At 42.6% G+C, this 25,625-nt stretch overlaps 1 protein-coding gene across 1 annotated transcript in view; it reads left to right on the forward strand.

Moving 5' to 3' along the window:
• The first annotated feature begins 364 nt into the window (after positions 1–364).
• The window catches only part of PLXNC1 (plexin C1), a 72,792-nt gene continuing 47,531 nt past the window's right edge, over positions 365–25,625 (forward strand). Inside the window, exons 1-6 of the mRNA XM_080392597.1 lie at positions 365–1,867; positions 12,865–12,987; positions 14,383–14,517; positions 16,556–16,656; positions 21,902–22,016; positions 23,019–23,163. Of these exons, the coding sequence (XP_080248723.1) occupies positions 917–1,867; positions 12,865–12,987; positions 14,383–14,517; positions 16,556–16,656; positions 21,902–22,016; positions 23,019–23,163 (1,570 nt within the window). The 5' untranslated portion in view covers positions 365–916. The remainder of the gene's footprint in view (positions 1,868–12,864; positions 12,988–14,382; positions 14,518–16,555; positions 16,657–21,901; positions 22,017–23,018; positions 23,164–25,625) is intronic.

A 25,625-nucleotide genomic window follows, 5' to 3' on the forward strand; every position in this document is an offset into this window, starting at 1 on the left:
GGCCACGCAGCGTGGCCATCCCTGAGCGCGGGCTGTGCGGGTGCCCGTCCCGCAAGGAGAGGGCAGGGCTTCTCCCCAACCCTGCCGAACGCGGGGGAAAAAGCCCGAAGCCTTTGTTCTTGCTGCTTCAGGGAAGGCCGTGACATGTCTAACGGGAGATCCCACACCCCAAGCTTGCCGGTCGCGGTGGCCGCGACCTCCTGGCCCAGGGGCGCGCCGTGCGGCAGGGCGGTCGCCGCGCGGTAACGGGTATCAGCCGTGTGCCACGGGCGCTGCCGGCCCCCGCGCCCGCCGGCGGGCAGGTCCGGGCCTGCCCCCGCCAGGGACCGTCGCCCCCCGCCGCCCGCTGCCCGCGCGGTGGCCGCAGGGCGGCTTCGGCCGGGCGGGGAGCGAGGCAAAGCGGGTGCGCGGGGCCGCCCTGCCCCGCAGGCGTCCCCGTGAGGGACCGGGTGCTGGGCGGCGCGGGGGGGCGGCTGCCCCGGCTGGCGGCCGGTCGAGGCGGGCCGCCTGAGGCGAAGCGGGTCGCGCCCCCTCCGCGTCCCGCCACGCCGCGGGGAAGGAGCCGCCCCCGGCCCCCCACAGGCCGGCGGGCTCCCGCGCCGCCGCCGCCGCCCCCCGTCCGCGGCGAGGCGGGCCGGCGGGGCCGGGGGGCGGAGGGGGAGCGGCGGCGCACGGCGGCGAGGTGGCTCGGCAGCCCTGCCGGAGGAGCCCGGCCCACCTCTCCCGTGCTGGCACCCCCTCCTCCCCGCCCCGAAAGAGGAACTCCCCGCCCGCGCGCAGCCCGGCCGCGGCGGAGGGAGAAGCCGCGGCGGTGGCAGCGGCAGCGCGCCCGGCCCCTCGGCACAGCATGGCGCAGCAGCGCCCGCCGCCCGCCGCCGCCTGAGGCGCCCCGCGGCGCCGAGCCGAGCCCGCGCCCATGGCGGCGCCGCCGCCCGCCCTCAGCTGGGCGCTGCCCCTGCTGGCGGCGCTGGCGGGCGCCGGCGGCCCCCAGAGCTTCGAGCTGCCGGGGGCCCCCATCGACAACATCGAGGTGAGCGGCGGCGGCGTGCTGGTGGCGGGCGGCAGCTGCCTCTACGAGCTGCGGCCCGAGCTGCGGCCCCGCCGCCGCGTGGTGCCGGCGGCGGCGGGGCAGGGCTGCGGGGAGCCCCCCGGCGTGCGCAGCAACCTGCTGCTGCCCTACGAGGAGGCCGGCGGGGAGGGCGTCCTGCTGGCCGGCTGGACCCAGAAGGACGGCACCTGCCAGGTGTGGGAGCAGCCGGCCTACCGGCAGCGCCTGAACCGCAGCGAGGTGGTCAGCTGCCTGCCCGACGGCTCCACCGCTGGCGTCGTCTTCCAGCTGGCTGGCGCCTGGTACCTGGCCGTGGCGGCCACCTACTCGGCCGGCCCCTATGGGAACCATCTGGGCTGCGAGCCTTCCCAGTCGGACGAGGCGACCGTCATCACGGTCCGCAGCATGGACAACCTGGAGTCCAAGGAGGAGCTGGGCATCATCAAGCGCAAGGAGGAGCCTTTGCACTTTGTTGATGCGCTCCGGTGGGGGGATCACCTCTTCTTTCCCTACTACAGGTTGAAGGCCAGGTTGGGTGAGGACTCGGAGCCACCGAGCATGGCTGTCCTGCACCAGCTGCGCCCCTCAGACGGTGGCTTCGCTTTGCAAGGGCATGTGTATTTGGACTGTGGGTGCAGGAGCCTCATTGTTTCCTCCAGCCTTGTCCGTCAGGGTGAGCAAGGCTGGTGGGTGGGTGTTTTCCGCCACAGCCGTGGCACCAAGGCCTGGAACGCCACTGCTGTCTGCATCTTTGGGATGGAGGAGATGAAGGAGCAAGCCTGTGCATCCACACACTTCGTCATGAACGGGGAGAGCTGTGTAAGTCCAGGCATCATTTTGCTAAGCTTTCATCCTACACACCGTTGTTGACACTGTTGTTGTTGTGGCTGGTGTCGCTGTGCATGACTCACGGGGTGTCCCTGACCTGAAGGCACATGAAGTTCGCTGGGAACTTCAGAGCTGCACCAGGCTTTGTGTGTCAGCCCTGGCTCCATCAGCCCTGGTGACAGAGTACTTTCTGTTTCTGAAAAGCTGATCCCTTATCAGATCCTGGAGTGTCCTTCCCACCTACATCTCAGGGAAGACATGTTTGAGGGAACACCTGAGGGCATCCTGGGTCAGGCCTGAGTCTCGGGGTCCTCACTCTGTGTGCCCTTTTCTGCCAGGGATTAGTCATACTTCATTGTATTTTCTTTACAGCCTAGATAAAGCATCTCCTACCTTATTCTGTGCATTCACATCTCATGTCATTGCAGCTACATTGGAAATGGAAAAAAAGCCCATCAGATTGACTTCTGTGCACTGGGCTGTGTGCATTGTTATCCCTGTTGCTCACTAGTTATTTACGGTTGCTTGTGTTGCTTGTTCGGTGGTAGGTGTTTCCCAAACCTCCCAGGACTGGCCTTGCTCAAGAGGGCTCGCAGCCACCCCCCCAGCCTGTATGCTGAGCAGAAAGCGATAGGTGATACATCTTTGTTGTTGCACTGGTTACATTTTCACAGGCAGCGGTATCCCATGGAGATCCCCTGGTCACCTACTTCTCTAGCACTCTTAAGCTCCTTCCTCCTTTTGAGGGTGAGCTGGGTACGTGCAGGGTGGGATGGGCAAGGCTACCAGCTTTGCTGTTGCCTCAGTAGTTAGTAAAGGAATGGACTAAAAACTGAATTCAAGAAGCTAAAAAATGTAGTTCAGGCAAAGAAGGTGCTTTTGCAAGGCCATTCCATGCTTTGAAGTCACACTCAGAAGTCTTTTCAGAGCAGTGGCAAACAGTACTGAAAAGTATCAGGGAGAACCACAGGGGATCAAGCAAGCCAACATAAAGCAAGCCGTGGCCTTTTGCAGTTCCCCCACCGTCCAGGGACTTTGCAGCTTAACCCCTGAATCCTTGCTGTGTTACGGTGGGAGTTTGTTGGAAACTCTTTGAAAGAAAGTGCGGTAGATTTAAGGTCACTCCTTGGCTTCCCAAATGTAGCCTGTAGCAGAGCACAGTGCCGAGATTCTTCCAAATACAAACTACCGGAGGGCACGTGTGGTTCAGTCTGCTCATCTCCCAGATGAGTTGCGAGACTATTGCCAGTGTTAGAGGACGTAGTTATGAATGAGAACCCCGTATGTGGGTGAAATGACTGTGCTGAAGTAAATAGTGAAACTCTCGCAACAGAGAGGGAGCCGATCCTTGGATTTCCAATGCCAGTTTATAGCTCAATGCATTTCTGTGTTCTCACAAGGCAAACTCGCTGAATGAATTTGCAGTCTCATTTTCATCTCAGAACACCTATTTACTAGTTGGATTTTTAATTCGTATTCTTTGTTCCTAATCACTCGTGGAGTTTCTTTGCAAGGTGCTTTCTGAGACTGCAAAACAACAAAGAAAAAGAAACCTCCCTGGGCAGCAGATCCTTTATAACCACTTCCCAAAGCCCTAGGCTAGAAATTCCAGAAGAGTCTCATGGATTTCAGAGTAGCGTAATGCAGGTAAGGTGAGGCAGGTTTTTCTGTCTGACCAGTGTTCCTCTCAATCCCCTGTACCTGTTGCCTCCCAGTGCCTGAATATGAAAAATCAATGACCCAGTTGTTTAAGGGTTGGTCTGACTCAAGTCAGACTCCTGTGACTTCAGAGTTACTTTCATGTCCCAAAAGGCTCGTCCCTCCTGGAAATGTAGATTATATTTGAGTACAATGCTGAAGAATCCCAACTTTAAAAGTTATTTAAAGGATTGTTTGCTTAACATTATGTTCCTAACTATGGTGATGTTATTAATAATGATATCTTGGCACAATAAATACAGTTTACCACTGACAGGAAAGTGGTGTTTTAATATTTTGTGAGATAGCAGGACATCTGGGTGTTGTGTAGTAATACGACCTATAACATTACATGGCTAATTAGACTTCCTTTTTAAGCTAATTATATGTGCTTATGGTATATAAACATAGAAATAAATGCATGTAGTTCAGCTTTAATATGTTTTTTATACTACAGAAGGTTAGGCCAGGCTATTGCAGAGTAGGTTTGGAGATGACAGGCCCATATGCTGCTGCTTCTGGGTTGTTTTAGACCAGATCCTTCTACTGTCTCTCACCAAATCATGCAGTCCCTGCAAATGTGGAATATGCTCTTCTTGGATTCAGAAGCACCGGGGCTTCAGAACTGGCAGGAAGATGGTGCACAGTGTGTCCGTCAGTGCGCAGCTTGTAGAAGTGTGTGCAGTAGCTAGCAGTGGCTTTAGCCAGAAGGGAGTGCCTCGTAGCACGGAGCTGTTGGGAGTACATCGTAGTACAACATGCAGGAATGACAGCGAGCAACTGTACTTAACGTGTGCTTTGAAGTCCAGTCTTTTACAAAGACAGTATTGATACTGAGCAAATGAATGTGTCGCAGTGTTATGATTGCCTGGAGTGCAAGACCCCTACACTGTTTGTGGTGGGTAGACTGTGCTGAGTGTCAACCTGACTTTTGCATTGTGGGTGCGGTGTTGCAGGGTTCTGTGGATCTTAGTCTGCTTTGCTGGGTACACTTCAATTCTGGAGCTCAGATGTGATGAGGTACACAGATCATGGACACAGTTTGTCAGTTTGTGTAGGAATTGAAAATACTTTTTTTCACTGCAGGAATGCAGTTTATAGTCAAGAGTAAATGTTAGGGAGTAGTGGCAGTTTGTTTTCCTTCTGATCTTGTAATTTTTCAGATTTCTGTAATTATTCTGATTACCTTTAGGCAAGACGTCCTGTTACCTGTCAGCACTCACACAGCTGCTTGTATTTGCACTGTGTTGGCAGTGTGTGTTGGCACTGTGCTTCTCAATAGTACAGTGCAAGAGGGACTGAGTCTGAGGTATTTGTGATCCTGAATTCCCTGCTATGCTACTGCTGCATGTTCTGCTCTAAACTCATTCCTGTAAGGTACTGAGCTTTCTGGCCTTAACCCAGTAAAGCACTTTAGGGCATATTTAACATTAGGCCTATAAGTACTTCCATCATCTTCATGCCCATGCATTTAAAGTTAAGCATGAACTTGAGTACTTCACTGGATTGGAACCAAATTGCTCTGCATCCTGTAGGAACTGATTGTAGGTGTGCAGTCTCTTTAGCCTTGCATTGCTACTTAGGCCAAAGTTGACATTTGCATTAAGTTTCAATGCTGGTTTTGAGTCTGTCATTGAAAATTAGTAGTTTTTAAGATCCTTGCTTTATCAAAAACTATGTGACTGCTACAGATTCCGTGGAATTGCTCCTTAGAAGAACAAACTAATTCTGGTTTTGTTTTGTGAAGTATTGTGCACAAAGCATTTTGTCCTAATTGGATGTGTTTATTCTGGTCATATGTAATACTGGATTCCCAAAGACAAGATTCTGAACTAGCAAGAGGCAAGTGGTATCTTAAACTACTCTGAAAATATTTTGCAGTTTTATATTTATATGGGTGGTTTTCCTCAGATCCACACGTCTCTGTTTTGAGTATATCTACTTACATGCACTGTCAAGGTGTATGCATTAATGGACAATGGAAAATAGCGTAACCTGCATGTACATAAGTGCATCTTCTTCACAATTTTCTTAGTTAATAAATGTGAATTTGCCAAATTTCATTCTCCATTTCTTTTCAGAAACCTGACTGAGCACTAGCAAACATCTTTGGTGGTTTACAATTATGAAATTGAAGCTCCTTAGCCAGTACATAGGAGGAATGTTGGAATTTGTCACAAACTTGCTCACAGTAGCTAGTGAACTTTAAGAAAGGCTTTTCTTTAGTTGTTCTGTGGCTGAACAGAAGCTACTAGAATCTCAGATCTCTCCCAGAGATCCTAGGATCTCATGGATCACAGCCAAGCAGATGAGTAGGAGAAGTGCTGAAATTAGAGAACATGAAAAGGAGAGAGTTGTAGGGTGTTATCTAACCACAATGACAAATCTGGAAATTAGTGTTGCCAATATAAGAGGTTGTATGGGAAGAAAAGGATTCTACAGTTTTTCAGGGAGAAAATCCAAAAAAATGTTAAGCATCTCTTATAAGACAGAGACAAGTTGCTGTAGTGTATATTAAGGTGTTTATTTTATGATGTGCAAAGGCTAAGTAGCTGTGATAGTTACTAAATTATAAGCTATCTTGGTTGGTTTTTAATCTGCCATTTAATGCAAGTAAAGATGTATAACAGTCTGTTCTTTGAATTTTTGCATTTTTCAGTGGGTGATAAATATGTGGGTTGGTATATACCCCTTTTTAGAGCATGGTTTGGAATCGTAGGACAAATGTTAGCTGGTGTAAGCTCTGCTAAAGAGATTTTGAAGTCAACACAGTTACATCAGCTTAATCATGGCCATTAATTTGCAGGAATGACATTTGAATTTGTGTGGTAACTCATTCCAAAATGATTCATGGTCTTTTATTTAAGGAAAGAATTACAGGCTTCTAAATATCATTTGGTATCAAAATTGATCCTGTAATTAATTTTCTAGTAGTAAAGTCATCTCCTGTGTATTACCAGACTGCTAGTATTTCATCTGATGTTTGACAGATTTCTAGAGTTGTTTCTGAAGTGAATATTTCTGTCCAGTTACAATGAATTTTCAGTTCGTTCCTGTTTGGTGTGGGAAGTAAGCCATAGGAGACTTGTAAACTCACACTGTCAGTAAGAAGAAGAGTTGCTTTTAGTCATCTGGCTTCACCAGGTGTTCTTAGTGGAAACTTTTGAAGGCCTGGGGGCTCTCGAACAGAAGATTCACTTCCTTGGGATCACAGAGTTGTTCAGGTTGAAAGGAACCTCAGAGGAGGTCTCCGTCCATCCCCCTGCTCACAGCATGGTCAGCTCTGATATCAGACAAGGTTGCTCTGGGCTTTGTCCTGTCAGGTCTTGAAACCTCCAGGGATGGAGACTGCACAATATCTCTGGACAACCTGTTCTGCTTAATTGTCCTCATGGTGATTTTTTAAATCTTCTGTCCACTAGAAACCTCCCTTGTTTCAGTTTGTGTTATTATCTCGTCCTGCATACACTTCAGTCAAGAGCCTGGCTCTGTTTCTCTGGTCCCTCTGAAATTGTCTCCTCTGTAGGCTGAATCAGCCTGGGTCCCTCAGCCTTTCCTCATAGGTCAGCTGCTCTGGGCTCCGACTATCACAGTGGCCCACTGCTGAACTCACTCTGATTTACCAAGATCACTGGTACTAAGGGTCCCAGAACTGAGCACAGTATCCTGGACACAACAGAACATGTGCCAATTAAAGGAGAATGATCGCTGTCCTTGCGCGATCTGGCTGTGCTCCTGTCGATACAGCCCAGGATGCTGTTACCCTTCACTGCTCCCTGGCTACACTGTTTAGCCTATAGCCCTCCAGGACCCTTGTGTCCATTGCAGCAGAGCTGCTCCCCGGCCTGTACTGTCACAGGGGGTTAGGCCATCCCAGGTGCAGGACTTTGCATTTGTCCTTGTTGAATTTCTTGCAGTTCTTGTTGGCCCGTTCCTCCAGCTTCTTTAGGTCTTTCTGAATGGCAGCCCTGCAGTAAAGAATATCAGCTCATTTTGATACTATCTGGAAGCTTTCAATGTCTTCCTTCAGGTCATTGATAAAGATACTGAGCAGGACATGTCCCAGGATAGGTTCCCTTAAGAACTCCGCTTGTAACTAGTGTCTGGGTAGAGTACAAACCACTAACCAATACCCTCTGAGCCTGTTGATCCATCCAGTTTTTCCACCCATCCAAGCTGTAACATCTCAAGTTGGATACAAGGATGCTGTGCTAAATGGTGTCAGGAGCTTTGCTAAAGTCAATTACGTCTACTGTTCATCCCTCCTCCACAAACTGAGTCATCATCACAGAAGGCAGTCACGGAATCAGAACTGTTTGGGTTGGAAGAGACCTTTAAGATCATTGAGTCCAACCATTAACGTGGCACTGCCAAGTCCACCACTAAACTGTGTCCCTAAGTGCCACATCTACACATCTTTTAAATGCCTCAGGTTGGTCAGGCATGATTCATCCTTGGTGAATTCATGTTGGCTTTCCACAGTCACTTTATTCTTGTGCCCAGAAGTGGCTTCCAAGAGGATCTGCTCCATGATTTTCCCAGGGAAAAAGTGAGACTGGCCAATGTGTAGTTCCCCAGGTCATCCATGTCTTTTTTGAAGATGAGTGCAGTATTTGCCTTTATTTGGTTCTTGGCGACTTCCCCTGATCTCCACAACTTTTGAAATATGAGAGAATGGCCTTGCAGTATCATCAGACAGTCTCTCAGCATCTTCCTGCAGATCCCACGTGGCCTGCCTGAGATTTTGTAAGAGATCGCTGGCTTAATCCTTTTCCAGTACTGGTAGTTTCTCTCTTCCTTGAACTCTGTGAGGACTACAAGACCTTGCTGGTGTAGTCCAGAGCCTTGTCTGCCTCTGCTGTCAGTAAATCACCTGACCTATTCAGCAGCTGGTGCATATTTTCATTGTTTATTCTTTTATTGCTCATGTAGTGGTAGAAGGTCTTCTTGTTGCCTGTAACATCCCTTGCCAGTTTCAAACCCAGGTGAGCTTGGGCTTTCCTAACACCATTCCTACGCGTCCAGGCAGTTCGTCCTTAGTCACTTGTTCCAGCTTCTACCTCTTTCATACTGTTTTTCTGCATTGTAGTTCAGTCATGACTTCCCTGCTTAGCTCGGGCCATCTCCTGATATGGCTGCCTGTTTTCCTGAGTTTTGTGCTTGGAGGAGGTCGTCCTGAAAGACCTGACTTTCCTGAGCTCCGTTTCCCTTCAAAGCTGCCTTTCAGGGGATTCCACAAACCAGTTCCCTGAACAACCTGAAGCCTAGTTTTCAGCTTTGTACTCTGCTGTTCTTTCCTCACTGCCCTCAGAATCCTGAACTCGGTTATTTCATAGTTACTACAGTGAAGACTGCCATTGATTATCACAGCTCCAGTCAGTTCTTCCTTGATTGTGAGTAGCAAATCCAGAAGAGCATCACCCTTCGCTGACCCTGTGGAGTTAACAAATCCTGGGGTCCCATCTCATTCACTTTGCCCACAGAGCTCTGTAGTCCTGATCTGCACTAGGCAACATCCTTGGTGTCTGCGTGTATGTGCAACAATGGGTAGTGGTCAAAGGAATGGAAAATCACTGGCAGTCTCTCTGCAGTTAATCAGGGCCCCTAAAAAAAAAAAAAAAGAAACTTCTTGTAACAGCATGACTTTAGCAGGTGTGTGCCTTCCGCCCTCACAGGACGGAATCTCTGACCATGGTCACTCACCACTTCTCTCACTCTCTGCTAATGCTCTGTTCAAGCTCTGCTGGTTTCAAAGCCTTCCTTAATGGAGGTTGTTCTTCCTCATTGTTAGGACACTTTACCAATTCTGTAAACTTGGATCTGAGGCCAGAGAAGGAGTGTTTCTGCTGCTGCAAGGAGTCACAGATTTATAGCCTCCCCATCTCAAGAGTCTCCATCAACCTCTCGCTCAAGTGTAGCCTCTGACTATTCCTCCTGCCTTGCGTCATGAGGCTCAGGATCTTACCTCTGCAAGATCTCTGTAAAGACCCTGTCATTTACTGGTCATCCACCCTGATTTTTTGCAGTCTGCTTGCCTGAGATGGTTTGTCTACCTAGCATTGCTATGCAGTACACAAACTAAAAAAACTTCCTGGAAATAAAATTTTGGAACAGTTAATCTCCTCGTTCCTTAGCCCTAATAAAGGCTTGCTGCATGCACCAATATTTAAGTTTGTTACCCTCTGCTATAATAAAAATTGATGCAGGTGGTTGAAGGGTGGTGAAACTAAGAAAGAAGGATGAGGTAGCAGAAGTTTTTTTCCCTCTAGGAAAAGCATCGATCTATTGTTCCAGTGTTGACTATTGCTATACGCTGCTCACAAGTCTTGTGTCCTTTTGTATAGCTCCATCTGTTCATTCACTGTGATGCTCAAACCCTTTATTTTTACTTTTTGGCCAGCTGCAATATGATGAATGCTGCGTGAGCTAAAAATGCTGCCCTTCCCTCTGAGGCTTGCAATGTAAAATAATCAGGAGGAAATAAAGACAGAAAGTAGAATTGTGAATATGGTTGCTGCAGCTGGAATCATGCAGTGATAAATCTGAAAATTACATGTAAAATAGAAAACGAGTATAAATACTTTTCATGCCAATAACCGAACTTCATAGTGGGGTGAACTTAAAAGCAAAATGTAAGTTAATTCAGGAGAACTCTAGGCTTACCTGTACACATGAAGATTTTGGGGGACTATAGAATAGAGCAGAGGGTAGAACTGAAGAATTAAAAACCCAAAGGTCTTCTAGAGTAGTAATGTCTTTTCTTTTGCTTTTCTTGTGTTGGTATGAGCCTGGAAGTGTTACAGGATAGACGGATGATTGTGGAGATGAGTGACTCTTCAAGTATAAAGGAAGTTTGGACTGTAAATGCATTTTTAAGGATGGATATAGCTGCGAAAGAAAGAGCTTGGGAAGGCCCTACAGTGCTGTAACCCCATTAGTCACAGTGGAAGAAGTAAAAGGGCTTGTTAAAAAAATAAATGCACATGGAAAAGGGGTGACAGAAGGGTGAAAGCAGCAGCTGCACCCTGGAGGGAATGGGCAAGCTGGAGAAATAGGTTGCAAAAGGGAGAAGGCAATTTTTGTTGTGACTGCCCACCATCTAAATCCCCCCCTCTTCTTATCTGTATTAGCTCAGTGTCGCATTGACCCTCCCTCTAGCAAGCCGAGTGAGGGGAGGGGGCTTCCACACTTGTCAGTATTGGTTCTTCAGTCAGATGAGGAGGATGCACTGATATGACACTAGTTATTTTATTAGTATGTGGGTCAAAAGAAAATCTGGCAGCAGAGCTTTTCAGAGACTGGGTGAGTCCTCCGCTCTTCTGTGATCTTATTGTGCCGAGTCTGCAAAGGAACCTGGGGTGGTTTGTTTTCCTTACACTACTTACTGCATGGTGCACTGCAGAAAGAAACCCCCTAATTCTGGCAGAAATGAAAGCCAGGAAGCGAAGCTTCACTTCAGTCCTTTGCCTGAGTGAAGCCTCATTGTGTACATCAGTGCTGGAGTTTTGTGACCCTCTGATCTAGTGAGTGAGTTAACTTTTTCCACCTTAAAATACTTGCAATCACTTTTCCCGCCCCATATCTAAAACAGATCTCCATGGCACTGGAGTCTCATGCCTAGGCGGGTTTTACTGAAGTTCGGTGCCAGTCGTCTTCCTCCTGGATGAAAAAAAACCAGTATCTTTAAATATGAGTTAATCAAGTCTTCTTTTACTCCAAGTGGCTGTTCTTGCAAGCTAATTAAAATGATTCAGATGACTGAAAAAGATTTTAATTGATTTAGGATTGCAGTTCAGAAAAAAAATAGTTCTATGTGGAAAGACTTTTTGGGGTTAAGCCAGCATCCTAGCATGCCAGAGAGTTGAATTCAGCTGTTACCGTGTTACAGATTCCCTTCATAACTTCGAGAAATGCCTTCACCTTTCTGCAAAATGTCAGTTTTAATGGTCTATTCTCACACTTTGTTTTGTGCATTAAAGCAAAATAGGTTCTCACAGTAAGAGGGTGCCTGTAGGTTTAGGCATCTGTCCTTGAGGCTGAGATTCTGGGCTTTGTAAGCTGACCTGCAGGGCTTGTTCCCAAGGTCCTGGTCCTGCCCGAGCTCTTGCCCCCCACCTCTCCATGCCTGCTACTCCTTTGTGCCCACGCTGGTGTCCATGCAGCCACACGTTCATGTGGTGAGGAGAATGACTCAAATGAAAAATTAGGTAGATAGATGGATTCACAGACCATTTTCCAGGCACGTAATTTCCTTCACTAAGCTTACCGGAAAGTATTATACTAATAGAGGGGAAGGGGAGGCAAAGCTTGGCTGTGGTTGGACCCATTTGGAGGTTGACTGAAAGCAGTTACAGGACTGCACACCTGAGTTACTGCTTGCTGGGGAGATACCTGGGCTTGTAGGGAGTTCAGGGCAGAGACCACCTCTCACCTGGTGAATAACCTTATTCTCACACATCAGAGCTTCCTTTCAGCACTTGATTGTTTACAACCGGAGTTACTTCGTCTGGTTTTTCCTTCCACAAGATACAGGGATTTCCTGCGTGATGTTTTCTTTCATGAGCTCCTTACACATTTGTCACTTGACTTCCTCCGGCTTTGATGGAGAATTGTAGGCAACATGTTAAATTTAAAGTTCATACAGGTACATTCATATTTTCCCTGGCATGAACTTTATACTACTTTATCTCATATTTATGTAAATACGCAAGTCTCAACTTCCTTTAGTGTAAAGCAGGAAACCAGAAAGGGGAGGATGAAGCTTTGCATTTTTTGAAGCATACTAGAAAAACCCAAAAGTCCATGTGTTTGAAGTGCTTTCTTTCTCCAGAATATTAACATGCTGAGTTGCAGCATGGTTGCTGAGTGTATCTGTAGCCTTCATAGTAGGTGCAGACAGGTGATGGCAAAGCATGGCTTCGCTGAGAAGAACTGGCAATTCAGAATAAGCCCAGGGCAGAATAAGCCCCCAAAAGAGGAATTCTGTTGCAAAGTAACTTGCTGTTAGGCCAAGCCTATGTCCGACTGAGGTCAGTGTTTTAGCTGCAGTAGGTGTAATCTTTATCACAGGTGTGGTCAGTTGCCATGTATAAAAAGTAAGTAGTTTAATGTTTCATGTGCCATTTCCAATGATATGTGGCACTGAAATTGTGTCAGAATTAAAATGTTAGCCAAAGTATTGGCTAAAGTTGAGTTCTCTGAAAATCTTTACGGGGATTCTTCTTTTTCTTAATGTTTTACAGTATAGGTGAATGATTTTGTAATAGATTTCTCTTGTATCTGATTTTCAGGAGGCGCGATCAATCAAGAAACTACCTACCTTGATTCACTCTGGATTAGTGGCTGTTTATGGCACAGTTGTTTTGGATCAGATAGTTCTCTTTTTGGGAACAGATGATGGACAGTTACTGAAGGTAAGCTAAGCTGAGAGTGGCAGTTCTTCCCTTCTCCATCAGCTGCCACTGTGTTCAAGTGGGTAAATGTTTCCTGGCTTAGGCACTGTATTATGAACAGATATAATCTCCTGAATCTCTATTTCTTTTTTTGTTGGTTTGTGAAGTAACTGCTGTGTTGTTACTTGAAGAGCAACATAACTTCCAAAAGCAATTATGTACCCTGCTTAAAATTCATGGAAACATTTCATTAAACTGCTAATGCCTACAGTATCAATTTATGGACTGTGGAGTTCTCAGTTACTTGGTCTTTTGTTTCCTTCCTTGCTTTGGTTGTCCAGTAGAAATGTTAAATATTGTTAGATTTTGGAAACATATTTATTTGTTTGTTGGCCTGTCTTGTGATGTGAACAGCTGTCCATTAAAGAGAAAAGTCAAGATTCATTTTGCTTTAACTTCTGAATAGTCGACCTACGCTACCTTAAATCAATCACCTGGAAGTGAAAGTTATCTTATCTTATTATCAAACTTTTCAACCATCCAGTCAAATGTCTTTTATGCTTCAATTTTTTTCCGGGTTTTGCGAGAATGTGCATTTCCTGTCTTCACTGCAAAGGATGACTCTCATTTTTTGTTTTTATTAAGCAGGCAGTTGGAGAGGAATATAGTAGAGAGCTTGAAAAGCTTTTACCCATTTGATTTCACTGTGCTTTTGATAATGAAAAATAAAATTGAAATCTTCCCTGTCTCCTTAGTGCAGTGGAGACCACGAATGCATGAATGTATCTCCCTTGTTCAGTCATGTTTATGGAAAACCTTATATCAATATTGGTGTGATTATTAACTTGCAAAATAAAGTTTCCATGGTCTCTGGTTCTCTTGAATTTTGTGTGAAGGGTGGTGGAAGACTGTAGAGTTAGGCAAGGTAAGAAAAAGAAGTACTACCACAGATGTATACTCACAGAAGCCACAGAGAAACTTCTGTCCTGAAGACAGTTGTCAGTAAGTTCCTATTTACATTATGGGTGTCTGGATGTTGATTTGTTTTCTGAAGGCTAATACTTTCTTCTCCATTCATAGGAGTAGTTAACACATTAGGGCTTTGGGATATAGGCGTCTCTTCCACATTAAGTTTCTGTGTCAATCAGGAACATACTTGGTGGGAGGGGTGTTTCATACACTAAACCAGTGCGAGATTCATTGCAAAATGTGTCTGGCCTGGATTTTGTTGGAATTCTGTTCTGGTGTTCTTTTCTTCCATCTTTCTGCAGTGTGAGAACCAGTGCAGTAGGTGAGTTGAATCAGGGCACAATAAATCATCTCAGCAGCTCTGATGTAGCTGAAATTAGGATTTTGTTTAGAATACTGACTGATCAGTAAAAGGACTTGTGGATAATTTAGTTTCTTGTGTTTTAGGCTGTTCTTAATGAGGATATGGAATCTAATTGCCCAGAGGTTTTATATGAAATTAAGGAAGAAACCTCCATTTTCCCCAAACTTCGACTTGATCCAGTAGATAATAACTACATCTATCTGTCCTCTGCCAATAAGGTAAGCGCAATATTAAATAAAGGAGTAGGTTCAAATAAGCTGCTGCTTTAAGGGTTTCTGCCACATTATAATTGAAGCATCAGTTTTGGTCGGAGTTAGACCTTAAGTATCCAAACTGCAGTGAACAACTTTACATCTAGTATCTGATTATGTCGTCTAAGTTTGGGCTGCACTTCTGCAGAGCTTGGAAGAGCTTCCACTGTAATGGTGCTGCCTACTGTTGCTGTGATCCAGCAACACCCTTAATCCTATGCTTATTTTATGTCATTCTGTGGACAGAGTCTTTGCTTCTCTTTTACCTGGAGACATCATGCAGAATCAAACTTGGAGGTAGCAAAAAAACCCTTGTAGACTCTTTGGAGGTGGGAGTTTCTCTGAATTAGCAATCCGGCTATTGGTAGGCTGGGGTCTGCTAGTCAGTTATGGAGTTTCTAATGTGGAGAAAACTCTTAATTTAAGAGATGGGTTTGAAGTCTTAGTTCTGCTGAAATCAATGATAAAATTCTCATAATCTTCAGTTAAGCATAGATTTTAAAAAAACCAAACCAAAACAAAACCACAATCAGAAATGATTAATGTGTCTGCATAGTGATGCCAAGGAGTTCAGCAATCACTGGGAGCTACTGCATGTGAGCAAACACATCAGAGCTTCATGTCAAGCAGAGAGCAGCTCCCAGGAGCCAGTGCAGTTGTTGCAGCACATCCTGCAGCAGGGCTACTGAGCGTCAACTTGGCAAATTCCTTTGTTTCACTAGCAGCGGGGAAGATGGCAGTGAAACATAAGGGCTGGCTGTCCATCTGAGCCGGACAGGATTTCACCCAGCACTTGATTACTTTCATTTACAATAAAATCACTTTTCCAGCAGTGAACATGGCATTTTAGCCTGTCGTCTGAGAGAATGGGTAAGTTGGTAGGAGAGCTCCTGACTGATACAAACATCTATCACAAATGCAGAAGGAATCAAAATTTCAGTCAAAAGTATATGTAGATATTCAAAGTAAAGACTCGAATTTTCTTCAGCTTTGGTAAAAGAGCAAGTTGTTATAGAGGAACAGCACTTTTAGGAATAAATGCCTCTCTGTGATCATCTCTTGGAGCTTAAATAATGCTTTTAAACTATCTTTTTTTAACTTGCTAGTAGTCTATGAAGTTGGCTGGTTTCTGAACTGATTATCTTGCACACCTGCAGCTAAATTTAATTTTACAAGATATGGCTGGAAAGAACAGTAAATATACTTTTGCAGAAAGCCACGTATCCTTGTTTCCATTCTCCAAGCATAGGAATTTTTAATTCCTGCGAATTTGTAAAAAAAATAATGGCTTGAATTAGGAATATTTTTCTTATTAAGATTATTAATTAACATTGTTATTAATAATATTATTTGTATTTGTAATCAGATTTCTCTTTTTCTTTTTCCTTTCCTTTTCTGAAAATGGCTGGCTAGGATATTCAAGATGAATGTACAAGTATAGCTACATATAATATAGCCACAATTATCTACATTTACTTATTGAAATGGCATTTTCATGCATGCTAAGTAGTTGCATGCGTTTGTTCTAATGTGCACATGCAGTAACCTGACATGGTGATGCAAACACAGATGCATTTTGTTCTGCGCATGCATTTTTGGATGCACCTTCATCAATCATTTAAAAATCTCAGTTCTGATGAGAGGAAAACAGTGTTCTGCTAAGCAGAGCATTATTTGTAAAATAAAGCTCTTTTCTATTGTTATCTATAATTCGCTATGCTAATCAGTCTTTCTTGCATTAGCCTGTCCATGCTGGCCTTTCAGTAGTAGAACCCAATTATCATTGTCAAGAGGCGTTTCATCATCTGATGGCAAAATACAGTGTGTGTAAAATAGGCTGCATATTTCTATCCAGAGGTCTTCTGGCAGAGGGGAGTCCATAATGAAACTTCCCCAAAGGGATTGTGCTTGGTTGCTGTCAGATTTTTAATAGTAACCCTCAATTTCCCTGTTTATGAAGGCTATTTATTTTAATTCAGTGTGTTACTGCATTCTTTGGTTTTAGGTGAGGAGAATACCAGTTGCAAATTGCGGTAGATACATTTCTGAGCAAGAATGCTTATCTGCGAAGGATCCCTACTGTGGGTGGTGTTCTTTGAGTCGCAGGTATTTTTTGTATTTTAGACTTTCATATAAAAGCAATGCATTATTAGTCAGTGTACATTTTGACTGGCTTGGGACTATTCAGCATCAAGATTGTATCTACTGAGTTTTTATGGAATCAGTCACAGCCATAAATGAGACACTACTCTCACGTGGAAGGGAGCTCTGCAGTTTTTAAAAACCATGTTAACCCCTCAGATTTTTGAGATCTACCTATAAAATATATGTTGGGGCTAAGAAGAATAAATTATTTTGGTTTTAGAACAGATGTTTTTGCTTTCTAGATTGACTGAGAGATAAAACTGTATGCTCATGCTTGAAGCATCTCAATTGCTGAGAGCATCTTGCATGTGAGAATGGAGAAAGTGCTCAGTTGCCTTCTGTATTCATAGTTCCTTGCTTTGGAATCACTGCCTTTGGTTTAGGTCAGAGGAGAATTTCTTTCTAAACACTTCATTCCCACATTTGGGTCATAGTTTTGGTGCTTTCTTTGAAGGTTTGAAAGCTATTGTATATCTTTGGCCTGGACTGGAGAAATTCCTGGGTCATCAAGTGTAGTCTTGGCAATTGCAAGCAACCACGTCATGTAAACCTACTCATGAACTAATCGACAACCACATCATGGAAACCTGCTCATAAACTAATCAAGGACCATTCTAAGTTTAGATAGGGTTTTTTGTCCTCCCTGGCCTGGTTGTGTGGCTACCTGAGAGTCTTATTTTTCTGCTGGTTAAAATCTGGCTGCTCATTTTCATCATGTGTGTGTTCATGGACAGGTTACACTGGTACACTAATTTGTTCTAGTGCTCGCATCTCCTTGGCTTGAATAGGTTTTTTCCTCTTCCCTCGCACTTAATCTCCTCAATGGTTTTGTGAAGGCAGTCTCTTTTTTCGCTTTCATTTTGGTGTGCTGAAACAGCTAACTTCACTAAGATCCTCTCACATAAGACACTCCTTTCTTAACTCCACTCCAGTAGGCTGTCTGTGAAATTTATGTATTATTTTGAAAATAAAGATGGCCAGGACTGTCACAGTATTCCAGAAACTATTTCAGCTGTGCCTTGTTCAATGGTGTTTAATCAGTCTGTCCAGGAAGCACCTTACTTAGTGTGTCCTGGGATCACAAACGTCTTTTTCATGACAGCATCACATTGATGGGCCACAATCACCCATGATCAAATAATGCCCCCAGGTCCTTCTCTTTCTTTGTTTTCTTTCCAGTTGATGAGTTTCCAGTCTATAACACATGGGTTGTGAGATCTTCATTGCTCTAGGTACATGTTCTTGTACTTTTATGCTTTGAAATGTCATCCCATTTCAAGGTTGTCCAAGTTTTCCTCTGTGATATTGTCATCTTCCTCTGCATGGTAATGTTCCCAATTTTTTATCATCGTCAGATGTTGACAGTGTAACCCTTCTTTTATGCCAGTTTATCATGGATTAAAACATTAAACAGAAGTGGTTATAAGATTGATTTTTGAGGAATTCTACTAGTAGCCTTATTTTAGAAGGTTAATACTACCCATGTAGGTTATTTTGGCTTGTTACAATGTTAACTTGATTTTGCTGAAGACCTGCTACTTTGTTTTGCAAAGGTAGTTATTAGAAGAGAGTGGCAGTGTATTCTGTTACCTGTTTTCTTCAAACTCTCTTTTTTTCTACCTTGTTAGAAAGGGTATATGTTACAATACTAAGCTTTTCAGGCTTTTCGTTACCTTACTGTCTGCGAATAACAGCTTTAGTCAGTAAATCCCCTGTTTATGAGGGGAATCACCAAAAGTTTCCATCTGGTTGAAACAGAAACAATTTACTCCTTTGCAGAAAAAATTACGTACTATAATATGAATCCTATTCAACACCCACATAATTTTTCACTGTTAAGCACTTAGCATCGTTAAATACTTGGTTTTGTGAAGAGAGAGCTCTGAATGAAACTTTAGAAAAAGAGGAAGACATGTTTTTAGCCAATATTTTAATCAAAGCCCATACATGTCCACTAAAGCAATATATTCCATAATAAATTTGACATTGATGATATGTTTTATATTCTAACTGGGAAATAACTGTTATATTAAATATGTACTCAATTTTTTAAATAAAACTTAGCAGTAATGCTTCATTTTAAAGACAACGTGAACTCAAATCCAGTGTTTTGAAAAAAAGATCTGCAGCTTGTATTTCAAGTAAAAAAAAATGAAACAAAGTGTTTCTGCTGTTCATATTTCTACTCTTTCTTCCATAGAGAGAAATATATAAATTCTCCTTTTCACAGTAATTTAAAACAATTAGTCATAACATTGTGTGATTTTTCTTGATGTTTCTACATTTTCTATAGATGAATCAGATTTACCTGAAGTATGCTGAAATTATTCCAATACAAGGCACTGATGTTTTACTTATATTTTCCATATGGAACTAACACAATAAGTTAGTTACCTGATATGACCAGACTGTCCTGGTTTCAGCTTAGGACTTACTTTTTAATTTGGTCAGTGTGTGTGAAATCTGTGGACTTCATTCTGGGGCTGGTACCTCAGAAGCCAAAATTTTATCTGAAACAAAGTTCTCATTCCATGATGAAATCAGTGTGCTTTAGCAAGCTAGAGAGGGCAAACTCAGTAGGATCTGTAGTTAATGCAAAATTACTGAAGCAGAGACTTAAGTACATATGAACAAACTGGTATGCTTAGGTATTGTGTTATAATGAAATAAGAGGAGCTTGATTCCAATTGTGAAGAGGAATCTTTAGTAGCATAAAGAACTAGCTTGCTGTGAAAGATTTAAAAAAAAAATATCTTGACTCTGCTTTTCTCTGTGCACATATCTATGCGTGACTGAAACCTGATCCTAGGAATTTATATCTTATACTTTCATGCTTGTGTAGGGTCTGGTCTAGTCCACCTTTCCAAGAAAGTGAGACTTGGTAGTTGTCTGAGTCTGTATGTTAGTTTTCAGAACTATGTGGTTCACAAATAATATTTATCTGTTATATTCATTCCAATGTGCTTGCAAACAATATCAGTTGTCTAAAAATAGGAATATAACAAAACAGTCTCATCTTTAGGTCACTGGAATTCCTGTTACTCTTGTCCTGTGCAGAGCAATTGTGAGAATTTGTGCTGAGGGGCATCAGATGCTCTGCTGCCCACTTTGCGACTGCTTCCTATGAAATAACTATTCTCCATAGCATATTGTTTCAGTGTTAAAGGTCAGCTTTTAAAGCCACAAAAGACACATTTTTCCTGCCATGAAGACAAGCATGACCCTGGGTCTTGGGTGACATTACATTTTTTGTCATTAAACTCTTAGATTCTTCATTGTAGATGAGGGAAACAAGTTCACTGCTTGTGTTTCTCAGGCAGTCTAAGGCAAATAACTTTGTCCTAGGGCAGTTTTAAATATTCAGCTTTATAAAAAGTTTTCTTTTTTAGTATTTTAATATGCGTCACTGAAACATATATACTTATTTAGTATCAAGTATTGCAAGTGTGTTGCCTTGCATCTTCAACATCGTGATCCTCAGCCTGTCAGAAACTATAGGATGTCTCTTTCTCCTGCATCATTGCCACTGAGAGTTACTTACTCATATGTATCCAAATATCTGGTTTATGCACATCTGTTGATGCCAGAACCCATCCTCTGTGGTTCTAAAACAGTGGTGCTGATGGACCTTTGTGATCTCAGTAAGGTAAAGAGAGACATACATGGGACTGAAATCTGTCCTGGTTCAGACAGTTTGAAATATGTCAGGCATAGTCCCGATTTCTTGCACTGTAGTTATGATCTGAATGTATTCAGATGCAAAGCCCCACCAGGTTCTTGTGCAGCAGGAACTCAGTTTCCTGAGTTAGACCGCAAAGGAAGTGACCTTTGCTTAACTGCATTCCAGTTGCCAGTGTCTTGAAGTACAGAGAAGATGGCTTTATCGTTTCTATGGTTTGTGGAATTATTTCAGGCATTTTGGAGAGCAGTGGGTATTTTTCTTAAAAGTCATTCTTGTGTTATTCCTTCTGGAGAGAAAACACACTTTGTGAAATATGTTTATACAGTGAGCTCCTCGTGAAAAAGTCACATGCTTCTCAAGTATGTACTAATTTCTAGCTTTTAGTGAAAGAATAGTTCATTAAGGCACATGTCAGTGATCACATGATCGAAGCTATACACGCTTCTACATTTGGTAGGAAAATAGTAGTATTAAAAATATTTGATGTTACATTCATTTATAAATATTCAGTCTTAATATTAAGATACACAGCTAGCACTTACTTGTCTTTAATTGCTAGCTATATGAAATTACTTGGAGTTAATCTGTGGATTGTTCATTAACTCTTTACAGCAGACGGTATTTTAAGGATTCACCTTCCAAACTCGGTGATTGTACATCTAAGTTGTATGCCTATGTTCTCTTTTTCTTATCACACATTTTTAATACAGATAATATTTGTAGTATTTGTATAGCCCAGTGTTTCGTCCTTCTTCCTTTTCTCTTGTATAGTTTCTGTTTCCTACAATTTGGCAGCTAACATTTTTATTTACTTTGTGCCATCCTACTTCTGACATGGGTTTTATTCTTGAAGACAGAGAAATCTGTTTTGAGCTACCTTTTCAAACCTGGTGTTTTTAACCAAGTGCACTGACATAAAAGGGAAAGATTACAATTCACATCAATAGATGACAGAGGATATTTGGAAGGAGGATGCATCTCGTATTTGTAGATATATAGCTATACACATTTGTAGCATAGCTCTACATCTGAGCTTCATCCCCGTCTCCTTTTATACTGTTCGGAGAGAATGAGCAGCTTTTGTAGTGTGATTCATTTCATTTTTGTATGAATGTCTAAAGCAGGTTAGGTGACTGGTACCCTGAAAGAACATCTTTTTCCTCATTGAGTGTAGAGAGAACTGGAAGGGTCAGATCTGGAGCTGTACCATGGTGCAATCAAGTTGCGGGTGATGAATTCGATACCAGGCTACCAAGTCCACTGTTACTAGCCAAGCGTCTAATATTTGCTCAAGTCCTATTGACATAATCAGGACCCTAGGGCATATATCGATGCATTGTAATTTATTTTGATAAGCAGAAGACTTTACTGATTGTTTCCTGAAGCTTTTTGCAGTTATAACCATATTTCTGTAAAAAATCAAGTGTTCCTGTAAAAAATCAGTAACATTAAATAAATAGAAGTACAGTGTCTGAAGTCAAAACCACAATAAGGAGGCTAGTATAATTTTATGTATACTTTTAGGTGCACATTAAAAGAAAATTGTACACGTTCAAACAGCATAAAGGGTTGGTATAACATTTCACATGCACCTGATAAAGATCTGAAAATCCTGCTAAGTCTCCCTGGCAAAAATCAGGTATGTACATCGAGTTTTATGCGTGTTTGTTTATTGTGACTTAAAATGTGTCATTTTGTCACTTGCTGCAGCTTCCCTTCTTTTGTCACCATGTTCCATATATTAGTCTCTTATCTCAACAACTGGCAAATGTATTGGAAATCCCAGTAAGTTGAATATGTCAATCAGATAGATGTCCTCTTCCTCTCCTGTAAAATGTGTCCTGAAGCCATACTTCTGATGTTGAGTCAAAAATTCACTATGCTGACAAAGGAAATCTTTCTGTTATATCACTTTATCAGCTATTTTTATCTTTCTAATGACTATATATCAAGTGTTTTATGTAAGCTCTGAGCTTTGTAACAAGTTACAAAACATTCACTGGGACACATACGCTAACACAAATGCATCTTTAAGTGTTTGATACTAGTATTTACTCAGTATCTGTTCACAGCACACACAGCCTTGAGTATCTGATTATCAAGTATTGTGACTGGCCACTTAATCTGCATGCCATTGTTTCTGGTTTCCTGATTGAATGCACTAATGTGATCATATTTGTAAAGCACTCTCAGCCAGAAACAAAGGATAATTCTTCACAAGACAAATTCTATTTCATAATTAAGTGCATTTTGATTATGGATGCAAATGTCGTCATCTGTGAGGATTTGTACATTCTTGCTCAAATATTTTTAAGGAACTATAACAGCATATAACACTGTTATAGCAAAATTCTTGTTTTTAAATCCAAAATTATTCCAGATTGCTCCCCTAACGTACCTTACAGATCCATTTAGGTTCTGGAAGTAAACAGTGCAGTTCCTGTCAGGACTCCTTCTGTATTGCCTCTTCAGCTGGGAGAGGCCCACTCCTTTGAGAGGCTACCTAGTGAATTGTCTGCTTCCACCACAAAAATCTCCATTTTGTACATTTCATGGTTTTGTAGTTTTCTGCAAAGACAAGGTGACCACTTAGCAAGTATTACAAGAAGTCTGTTGTGTTCTTGTTTTTATTGTTTTCTAGGTTGCTGTGGCTGCAAGCATAAGCAAAATCCTTACTTCCTGTACAATAAAAGTTGTAACACCTGTTGAAATATTTTATGAAAATGTAGTGCTGAAAAACTCATCCTGCTTCTGCAATCTAACCACTCCAGCGATATCTAATCATGGTATGTGTTACAATTACATGTATGTAATGCTTATTCGGTGTCCTTTATCTCTGGGGAGAATTGAGCATAAATACAGGCCTAATGAATGTGAGAGTAGGTAGTGATTTTTATTAAATGTCATTGAAAAAAAAAAGATTTGCATTTTGTCAGTTGATTTGAGTATAGTCACACTATTCTTGATAATCAAAGATACGGAATTATTTCTAGAAGTAATAAAACAGGTTAACCTATGGTTGGAAACAGCTTCCTCAGTTCAGCCTGTAGCACTGCCTAGGGTGTATTTACATGGTGCCATTAATCACTGTCTAAGGAAACTTAAGATAGCTCCAATGACAATCAAGCTGACTAGAGCTATGCAAGCTGGTCCAGTGCTCTGCCTTGACAAATCAACCCATCTTAACCCTTCTTTCACCTGCAAACATAACTTGTTTTTGCAAGAAACTGTACTAGTATAAATAAGAGGAGAATCTGACTATGAATATCTGTGCAATAAATAAACTTAACCTTCAATTAACTGTTTCAACCTAACTTAGACACTTGTGAGAAAGTGATTGCCCCATGTAGAGGATTAGCAGAAAAATAAGTGGTTTGGGGGCAGTTTGGCTGGTACATCTTTTTGACTTGATTTTATTCATCTTTCTGAATTATTGGTTGAGTCATTTTGCAATAATTCTTATACTACTTTGTTCACCAGTAGTTCTCAGAATTAGAGACCTGAGCCATTTATATTGAATGCATGTGATCTGTTTTGTGCATCTTACGGGCAGCTACAAGTTTTAGAATGAGATGGTAAATTACTGAATGTCTGGACTTTTGAGCTGTTCTCTAAGCTTTGGTCTCAAAGATCAGATGATAATCCTTCACAATAGAGTCTTATATGACTGCTAGGAGGAAAATGTCCTGCTTGCATTGCTTCAAGGGTCTGTATGGAAGCACAAAGCTTTTTGAATACAGATTGACCTTGCACTTTTTTAAGCTCGCTTATGTTAGAATACAAAAGAGAGTTTTCATCTAAACTGAGGGACAAAGATAGCAAGGATACCATGTGCTCTTAAGTGACTTGAAGAGGAAACAAAATTTTCAGATAAATGCCTGCTTTTATTTTTCCCCGGATAATATAGCCCAAAAGACACCTAATACTTTGCAGGAATATGTTTCTTTTATAACACCTTTGTGTAGAAAGAGGTATGAAATGTTAGCCAGAACTTACAATGACCTGTTGTTCTGGAGAGCTCAGTGCTGCAAAGAGTGCTGTCTTGGGGACCCTTGCCCTTGAGGGAGGTTTCTTGGAATACTGGGATCTCAGGAGCTCATCCTACAGACTTTGTATGGGAAAAGCTCCTCTGACGTCATACAAGCGTTGTGTCAATTTCCTGTCCAATACTGATTTGGGAATCTAGAGTAAGAGACTTTGTCACTAGCAGATGACAGCTAGGGTTGATATCTGTGAGTATTCTGGTCTATTAAGCTGTCTCTAGTAAACACTATTAGTGGATTTTTAAGAGGGACAAATGCATTAGAGAAGGAAAAACTGTCCTTTACTGACCCAGTCCCAAAAGCCACGTTTTCTTGTAATTATGGAGTACATTGTTTAGTTTCTGTGCCTTCACGGACTAAGGCTTTCCCTTACTCCATTAGCAGGTTTTCAGAGTATAGTGTTATGGAAGCCAGCTTGCCTTGCCTGTGCTTTGTGCCAAAGATGACCCCTTTAACAGCATTAATCAGAAGCTTAGCTTGTGCCCACCAGTATTACTACTGCTCACATGCTCCTGTGAGTTGAGATGTATTAGTGGATTATGCAAGTGTGGAAGTTACGTTGACTATTTATGGTACCTCATGTAAAGTGGTCTCAGTCTCACAAGAAGATGCACTTGCAAAACTCCTTCAGGTATCATTTCTGGAAAAAAAAATTAAAATGCCTGCTACTCAGTGCAATCAAGTGCATTTTGAAAGGTCAGACCAGGCCTTACAGAAAATAATAGCTTCCATGAATTTCCACACAGGTGAAATCATGAAACCATATTTGACGTGTTGTTTTTAAAAAATTACACAAATTTGTAAGAGAAGACACGCCTTGCCAGAAGCAAATAGATTCCTTATTTCTACTTGTAGTCCTAGTAAAATGCTACTTTTCAGTAGTACACAGCTTGAGACCTTTCTCATGTAATGACCTAGGCAAATGATTTAGGCAACTGTGTGCCCACTATGTCAGATTTATGCAGATACGTGGATTTCTGGAGATGCCAATAGGTGCTTGGTGAAGGATTTCAGAATGTTTATGTGTGCTAATCCACATCTTCAAGCATTAAAACACCTTTAAAAATCAGATTCTTTGCTACCCATGTAGTGAGATATTTAAGCATAGGAACAGTCCCAAGGGCTGTTTCTAACAAGCAATGCAGGCAACCTTTGCAGTGAGCACCCCTAGTGCCATGCTGACATGTGGAGCTAGGAGATACTTC

The sequence above is a fragment of the Falco punctatus genome (assembly GCF_963210335.1).
Source record: "Falco punctatus genome assembly, chromosome: 6".
Classification (NCBI taxonomy): Eukaryota; Metazoa; Chordata; class Aves; order Falconiformes; family Falconidae; genus Falco; species Falco punctatus.